General features: G+C 38.1%; 1 protein-coding gene across 1 annotated transcript; it reads left to right on the top strand.

The window, feature by feature from the left end:
- The first annotated feature begins 292 nt into the window (after positions 1–292).
- LOC143279940 (large ribosomal subunit protein eL34-like) lies at positions 293–8,873 on the top strand. Its single transcript, XM_076584296.1, has 6 exons — positions 293–374; positions 539–603; positions 1,974–1,987; positions 2,400–2,479; positions 7,507–7,610; positions 8,765–8,873. Exons 2-6 carry the CDS (start codon positions 539–541, stop codon positions 8,841–8,843), a joined length of 342 nt encoding a protein of 113 aa, XP_076440411.1. The 5' UTR covers positions 293–374; the 3' UTR covers positions 8,844–8,873.
- Positions 8,874–9,400: the final 527 nt, after the last annotated feature.

Raw genomic sequence — 9,400 nt, 5'->3', positions numbered from 1 at the left:
TATAATAATTAGCCTATCATCGTCTTCAGCATACTGACGTTGGTCATCACGTGGACGAAGCAACACACGAAAAAGTGTGTTCGTCACGTTTATCACGATGCAAGACAAAATTAATGATAAGGATAAAAAAAATTAAGGCTCTTAAAAACACGAAAGAAAGAAGTATGATAATGATTTTGATCCCATTATAATGTCAGGATGGTCTGTCCGCTTTCATTTCGGAATACGAATTCAACGAAGCCTACCAGTTTGGGGCTGCGACTGCGCAAATCAGCGACTTCCGTTACATATTCTCTCACTTCCGGACTAGCAAGGTAAAAAGATCGTGGACCTTTCGTGTGTTGAAAGAATCTGTGTTCATCTTCGTTTATAAAGTGAGTTGTCATGTTAAAATGATTTAACACAACTGCAGAAGTGTTACTGCAACAGGAAATTCATTGCTACGGTTGGCATTTTGCTTTTTTTCATTTGAATGTTATGTGATTTTATTCGTGTTCCGACTGAATCTCATGTGCTGATGCCATGTTTTGTATTTCAGATGGCTCAGAGGTTGACTCTCCGAAGACGCCTGTCTTACAACACACGATCCAACCGCCGATGCGTGTAAGTGCGGAATTTTGCTTCACACACATTTCTTATTTATGTCGAGTCAAATCATAGTTAAATTACTTTAAAATGTACGTGGGAAGTAATGTGTACATTGGGTAGACTGCATCAGTAGATGGAATGGGGATTGCGTTTCAGTCCTCTCACACTATTATTTATCGAGTTTGCTTCAGTTGATGTCCAGTCATTAGTGACAAAAATGATTTGATGAATTGATAGAGAAATGTTTGCTACAGATTGATAGAGAAATGTTTGCTACAGATTGATAGAGAAATGTTTGCTACAGACTATTTTTTCCCCTGAAATTTCTTTGAATAAGGTTTAGGGGGCCTCTGAATTTAAGTCTTTGAAAATTCTTACATTATTTGGTCTTTATGAGAAGGTAAGTGGTCAGTGTAAAACTCCTCACCTACCAGACTTATGCCTGTTGCCTGCCTGGGACGTCCGCCAACAAGCACAAGGTCTCTGGTTGAAACGCTGAACTGTGAAGTGAAATTATTGATTTGATAAACACTACAGTACATGTAGTAGAAATGACTAAATGGGACATGAAATGATGAAAACAAGCAGAAACAGGTCATAAAGATTATGTATGACACACTCCAGTTTTCCTTACGTGAAGTAGAATAGTCTGAATACAAAGTTAAAGAAAAAAAGATAGGAAAAGGAAAAAAGGTGTTGAAAGCTGAAGAAATCGCAAAGCTGATCATGATATGGTACAGACGTGTTTACCAGTCCAGACCCCCCCGCCCCCCCCCCCCTTTTTTTAATTTTTTATCCAGGGTGTATGTATCGTTGTATGGAAATAAAAAAAACAAAAAACATTAAAAGTACATTGGTTTTGTTTTAATTGGAGGAACACGCACACACGCGAGCGTGCGTGTGCACGCACACACACACACACACACAAAACTTCTTTCATTGGTATCAATCGTGCATGCAATATCAATCACAGCGACATAGAACTGTCTGAAACAGGCAGCTAGGGGCAAAACGATGACAAAGTGGGCGAAGTGACTGGACTGCTTAAGGGCGAACTAACAATGGGGTGAAATGGTAGGTTACCTATGGAGCTGACCTGAAGGCTGAGGCATTTGGATATCAGTCACGAAATGCATATATTTTGACCAACTGGCATTTTGGCATATGCTTGTCAATGCTTTATTACTACCACTTTTATAAATCTGCTCGAATTTAAAATAAATGCCAGAATTTGTGCTTTGATTTTTTTCTGTGATGGTAAAATGTAGTACCTTTGTGTTCTTGCTTTTCTGTTTCCATGAAAAGTTTCACTCATCCAATGTAGTATTGTACTTCTGCTCTTATCATTTGGCCTCTTTTTGTGTGCATGTACTGGTGGACTGCAGGTCCAAGACACCAGGTATGTATTAAGCTCTGTTCTATCTTGTCAGCTGCATCATGTATTGTGGTATCCTGGTGCCTATTTGTCTGTTGGTATTATTGGTATTAAGTGAAAATTTACAGATTTCACATATATTTTAACTTTGTCACAATGACATTGCAAGATCTAATTATATAAACATAGGTGTGTCAGAGATATTCTCACTCACACACATATATATATACTGTATTGCGCACAAAATGAAAGAGGAAAGAGATTGAAAAGATTCATGAAAACTGCATGTGTATGAAGTGAGAGGTGAGGATACTGTCTCTTTATTCTATTTTTTCTTCAGTTTGCTGCTTGTATAACTGTATTTCATTTGAAAAAAACCCAAAAACCAACAGCCTTGTTACAGTTTGTGTGAGATGCATTTGTTGGTTTGATTCAGGTGGCAAACTGGTGTACCTGTACACAAAGAAATTGGGCGCTACCCCTAAGTGTGGCGACTGCAAGACCAAACTTCGTGGGGTAAGGATTTCTTGATTATATACAGGAAACAACTTTGTTTTCTCTGTATGTCTCTCACACGTCCCCACAACCCTTCCACTTTTTTTTTCTGCCTGCCCTGTCATCTGTACCATTTCAGTGGTATTGCTCCCACACTGCATATTCAGATTCCCCCCTACCGTCATATTCTTGTTCTGTCAGCAGTCCACCAGCAATTTTTGATGTTAGGTGGCAAGGAAGTCGCACACTGGAGCCAGCACTGCTGCTGAGTCGCTTTGATGGTCACTAGTGCCCACTTACTAAAATCCGCTTCTGACAACAATAATTGCTTCATCGTGGAGCTAGACTGAAAGAACGTTCCCCCCTATCACAGAGAGGAGTATGTTACCACATTCCTTCAGGAACAGTCTCTCATGAAGCTATAAGTATGACTCCAAAAACTTTAACATGACTCGCTCCAAGCTGAAAAAAAAAGGGGGGCGGGTGGGTGTAAAACGGAGGTCACCATGAGAGCAGGGCATGAAAAGCCACTGAACTTTGGGACAGTAGAGGAGGAGGATACTGCTTTGGGGATGATGATACTGCTTGGGGGGTCCATTTTAGTTTTGGGACTGATATGCCAAAGCTGCGACTTCGTATCTGTAGCCAGTCAGGTACCCATTTACACCTGGGTTGAGTGAGGAAAAAATCGAAGTACAGTGCCTATACCAAGAACACTGCACCGGGTTGAAATATGGGATCGAACCCTTACCACTGGATCAGAAGTCCAACGCCTGTTTCTGTCATGGTGCCTCCTGTTGATTTTTGATAATAGTTCGTGAAAAACGATGAGGAGTGATTTGGCAGGGACTTTTTTTTGTTTTGTTTTTACAAGTTTCTTGTTGAGCACAGTATTGTGTGCTGCTTCCCATTGCAGGGAAATGAGAATATGCCACTCTCAGCTGCAAAAATACTTAACCCTCTTTACGATGGAGTGCCCACCAGAGTCTAGTAAAAACTTTCAGTGCTGTGACATCAAGCACCTGCTAGAACTCGTGGTTACTGTGGGGGCTGCCATGTTGGGACTCAAGTGTAGCGAGAAATGATTTCCGTTTTTTTCTGTCATTTCTACTTCTAGCTGGAAAAAATGTATGTTGATACTTGCAGTAGTTTGGAAAATTCCTTTTTTAAGTTTTGAATTGACGTGGCGTTCTAGAAATGACGTTCACAATTTTTGGCGTCCTGTTGTGGAAGACAATGCTGAAGATACGCAGCACAAGACTTTGTAAATGTGCAGCCAAATGAGGCTTAAAGTGACTGGGACGAAGTTGTTTGCAAGTTGAATAAAGATCAGTTGCCAGAAAATTTGGAGGCAGATTATTTCTAGCAGTGACCTGATTGAGCATGGTCAGTTGTTTTCAACATCGGAACTGCCAGTGGTTTGTGAAGAACTAGGGCCAAAACAACTGTCCAGTTGATGCACATCTGCTGAAAACCACATAGTGATTTTCTCTTTTTTTTCAGTTTTTTTTTCTGTTTACTAAGATGTAAATTTTCAGCTGTTTTGTTGTATTTCTGCCCCATTTTCATTTTCTACTTATGGCTACATATAATTTGCTTCATATCATGCACTTCTTGTAAATATTTGGTCCAGACAATCACAATGTTGCAACAGTACAAGACACTGCCATTCATGTTATTTTGTTATTTTTTTTTGTTCTGTGGGAGCTTTTTCATACTTGTCATATAGCTGCAAGATTGATTGTTGTGTTCTGTCAATACTGATCTTGTTACTAGCAAGATCAATATTAAAAATATAATAAACAATCTGATTTGATAGTTTGCTTTCCTCTAATTTAGAAAAAAAAGAAGTTAAATATATAATCATACTAAAATTAGAGTTAACTCCCTTATGGTATGTTTTCGGTCCAAAAGTAAGCTTAGATAAGTGCATGCATAAGAGGGTTTAAAAAATGTACAATGGAAGAAAGGAAGGGGAAAAAAAAGTATTTGGAATAGCAAAAGAAATGTGATTTTGTTTGGGGGTAATAATGAAAACCTCTCTACTTAATATGTCTCTCTGCTAAAAATATTCCCCTGAAGAGTGTCTGGCGTTGGTAAGTGTGATAATGCGACAACAGTTCATTTGCAAACTGGAAACCACTACAAAATCTAATGATTTGTCATAGACCTTTGAAAACTGTATTTCCTGTAAAACTGGATAAACTTGCATCTTGTATAAGAGTCATTGTTTGCTTCTGGTAACTAAAATGGGGACCCACTGCCCAAATTTCAAAATGATATAGATGTTTAGATACACAGAGTACTTAAAGCAAAAATAAATTGCAAAAGAAAAGAAATTGACTGCTTCCTTCGTTTTACTGATATATGTCTTGAAATATAACATGTGGTTAAAATGTAACCAGTGTTAAGAGTGACACCAATGTATCAGGAATTACTTAAATTTTGATGAAATGAAAATTGTTATTGGATTGCCTGTTGAGATAGATTGTGACAAGTATACATTAGCATATTTGACCCAGTCATTGCTGTACCTTGTGTTCAGGAGCCCCCTGATTCTTGTGACTGTAACACAGTTACACTTCTCTTAGAACATTTTCTTGCTGGTAGTTGTGGGATGAAAAATTTATCATTAACTCACTCAGTACGGCCAGTCCTGTCTTCTCCTCTACACAGACCCCTCGGATGTCCAGTGGGTGTCTGAATGACCCAACCTTTAGCTTCCGTTGTTGTGGTATTCTTTGTCAACATTCACGTCTTCAGTATAAGAGCCTTCCGCTTGCAATAATTTGATGATGGTAATTGGGGTGAAACGCTGTTAACGTCGTCTCTTTCACCGTTCATATGGAAAGAGTTAACATGCTGTATTCTACAAATCCTCTAGAAAGAATACACAATGCTAGAAAGGGTAACTATGATTTTTCAAGTAAATAGATTGGTATGTGTTTGAGGTGAAACTGCGTTACGCATGACACATACACTAAGAAAAAGCAAAAGAAACACAGGAAGATTATATCCACATGTCATTTATTTCAAGTGATATATATAAATTCAGTGCAAAACCTCCCTCTATTCATCCCCCACATTTCAAAGCTGTTAAAAAGAAAAAAAGAAGTTTAAGATTTCCTAATTTCAGCTGGTACCATTATCCCCAAGGTAACATGTTAGCCAGAAATATGTTACTTATGCATCACACTCTCGAAAAAGGGTTTGCATTCACCAGTTTACAAAGGATAAAAATGTAGTGTGCTTTGTTAAATGGAGACAAGGAATCTTTGGGAATCATCAGATGTGCACACACACACATTCATACAGAGGAAAATGAAAGTGGAATAAGGCATATAAATTGAGTCCCTTGTACATAAAGATTGCATCATTCATGGACACACAAGACAATGGGTATTAGGGGAAAGAATGACAATTACAAAACTGAAAAAGGCCAAAAAATGGTTCGCAAATCAAAAAAGTCATGTCCCCGGGAGTCCATATCTGAAGCATCAATGCAGGTGACATCTTGTGGAGTGATCAGGAAGGTCTGGCTTCCTTCAGGGAAGACAAATTATTTTCCCTTTTTTTTTTGCAGGAACTCCACCTGCACTTCGCAGTTTTGCGTTCCATGAATCAGAGAAATAAAAATCAAGAAAAACCATACGCATACAGATGTACTGCAGGTTATGAAGAAATTTATTTGGCAAACCTAATACAATTTTTACATTGAAATTGAAATACTTTCATTTTCTTTCAAAAATCACTGAAGTAGTTAGTGTTGACTAGTAAACTGTGCAGCAAGGCAGAAATGACATTACACTATTATACACATTTCCTGTGTTACATTCAACATGAACCTGGAAGCATTAAGCTACATGTGACACGATGGTGTCGTCTGATTTTGTTTAACACAGTTACCTGTCGTTCTTTTTTCTAATACACGACCGATTTTCTAACAAATGTGGAATAAGCACTTTCAGTAAGCAGCAAATCACAAAGAATATGCATAAAAATGAATGAATCAAGCTTCTAAACATCTGAAAACTAAATCAGATACCTGCGTTACACATGACATGAAGTGGTATTGGTCATAGCTGTCCCGATTCATTTCACTTTTGATTACTTTTTAGAAAACATAGACAAGTCTGCCTATATTTTACATTAAAGAAGTAAAGAATAATGATAAAGAAACATGTTTTTACTTACCTTCGGTGCCGATATTCGCTGTGAACTGATGAAATACATGGATTTTATGAGAGAGGTGGCGTCAAAACTTCACGCAAAACTCTGTTATGTCAACCAAGGAAGTGTGACACAACATCGTTTTTTGAGCTTTTCTCACTTCCTGTTAGGAATTTCTGCGTGAAACGTCACAAGTTTATGCAGTTTGGTAGCTAAATATAGTAGGTGTTCCCCAATGTATACTTCTGCCAAATATTGTTGATTTCTGGCTTTTCAAATTTAAACACTGCATTTGTGAAACGTTTGATCTATTTTAGACAATTTCATGCTCTTTTGTCCATTATTCTGATGGATTACATACACTAACCATGTCACCTTCAGCTGATCGAATCTACAAGCAATGCAGAAGATGGAGTTGTTCGTCAGATTTTGTGACTCTACACATAATGCAGTTATGGCTTCAATTTTGCATCCAACAATAAGAATTTAAAAAAATGAAACATGATGCACTTGTGCAGGATAATTTTAGAAATAAGTTTTCTGATGGTAGATAATAAAATTTCTTGTTTAAACTTAACTCAAGCTTTGTAACAAGCTGATGTTGGAGACCATGTTTGCCAGTCCCGTTTTCAGTCACCAATTTTTGACCGATTTTCATCATTTGAGCAACATTGCTTAAAATCTAGATGTCCATGCATGTTTTTCCTGATCCTGGCATTTCTTTAATGTTATTGGAAACATTTTATTTTTATTTTTCAAAATCCTTGATTTCAAGAGAAAACACATGAAGTGGGGGTACCCCCAACAGTGACCAGTACCAAATAATGACTCATAAACACATTATGCATCATGTGTCCTATGTTATGTGTGTATTTCAGTTGACTGCTGCACGTCCCCGTCAGCTGTCGGCCATGTCCAAGCGCCACAAGACTGTCACCCGGACGTATGGTGGATCCCTCTGTCACAAGTGTGTCAGAAGCAGGTCAGTCAGTCTTGTTCTCAGCTGGAATTACCATGGCCACCAACCAACCCATCACAGAATAGGACTGAAGTTATATTTTGTATTGTATTTCTCTTTTTGTCACGACAGATTTCTCTGTGTGAAATTTGGGCTGCTCTCCCCAGGGAGAGCGCATCGCAACACGACAGCGCCACCCTTTTTTCTTTTTTTTTTTCCTGTGTGCACTTTTATTTGTTTTTCCTATCGAAGTAGATTTTTCTACAGAATTTTGCCAGGAATAACCCTTTTGTTTGGGTCCTTTTACGTGCGTTAAGTGCATGCTGCACACAGGACCTCGGTTTATCGTCTCATCCGAATGACTAGCGTCCAGACCACCACTCGGGGTCTAGTGGAGCGGGAGAAAATACTGGCAGCTGAGCCGTGATTCAAACCAGTGCGCTCAGATTCTCTCGCTTCCTTGGCAGATGCGCTACCTCTAGGCCATCACTTCACTTTGGTGTAGTTAACATGTTTTGGAAAGGTTATGCAACTGGAAAAACTTTTTAACTTACTGTTTTTACCTTTCCCATTGTTGCCAGTCACAGAAACTAGATATGTTAGAAGAGGCTTACGAAACAGGTGAGAAATGAGACTTGGTACAGTGGAAATATCCAGTAATGGGGTATGGATGAATATAGGAGCTAAGACATGCTTTTAGTCCCATGTGCTGTGTTGAAAATGTAGACTATAGTAAGAGATTGAACAAACCATAGTACACTGCTGTGTCTAAAACCTGAGAGGTTACACTGCAGTTCCGTGGTCAGTTCAAGTGTTCTCACTTTGTCATAATTTTTTTCTGCTATCATGGGCTTCACTAAGGGTAGCTTTTTTCATATTTGGGAATAGCTGTTTGCACATGTTGCATAAACCTGCCTTTCAATACAATTTTTGCATTTTATGCATTTTTTTGTTCAATCAAATGCGATGATTTGGAGCATGAAATATGAAAGTGCTACAAGAAAAAAGAAACCCCCCCCCCCTCCACCAAACCCCCCAAAAAGAAACAATATCAAGAAAGGCATGTCAGAGAAGAGTTGAATAGAGAACATATTCTTTTGACTGCCGACTGAATTTGTGATTGTATTGATTTTTGTTATTTTTAAAGGGTATGATTGACACACCACTGTGTGTTTCAGGATTGTCCGTGCTTTCCTGATTGAGGAGCAGAAGATTGTGGTCCGCGTGCTCAAAGCTCAGGAAGCCAGCAAAAAGTAAAAGTCAATAAAGAAATTCTATGCGTCTGTACATGAAGTGTGAATTTTTTTCTTGAATGTTTGCATGTGTTCATGTTTGTCAGTTCATGCTTGAAAATGTCAAATATTGAATGTTACAAGATCAACCAATACAAAAAGCAATGTACATAAGATAGCAAATCACAAGAGGGCTGTACATATATGTACATAAGATAGCAAATCACAAGAGGGCTGTACATATATGAAATTTTCTACAAGATAATGAAAAAACAACCCATTTACACTGATAATAAAATACTATGAAAAACAACCAAGATATTACAGACATGAAAATGTCATTACATGAAGAGAGGCCCCACTTGGAAAATGCCAATATAACAAAAGTGTGACAAAGGCATAAAAGCCTCATTGCAACAATCCAGAATACAAATTTACAGTATAAAATAATGTGGTCTACTGAGCCCACGAAGTATACTACTCTACACTTGACAGTACCACAACTTTATTCAAAATAAAATGGATAAATTGCATTCTTTAGTAATCGACTTGAAACAACGCAAATTTGTTGCAAGATTGCAC

Source organism: Babylonia areolata, chromosome 1, assembly GCF_041734735.1.
Source record: "Babylonia areolata isolate BAREFJ2019XMU chromosome 1, ASM4173473v1, whole genome shotgun sequence".
In the NCBI taxonomy this organism is placed as follows: Eukaryota; Metazoa; Mollusca; class Gastropoda; order Neogastropoda; family Buccinidae; genus Babylonia; species Babylonia areolata.
This window is presented reverse-complemented; position numbering and strand designations above follow the sequence as displayed.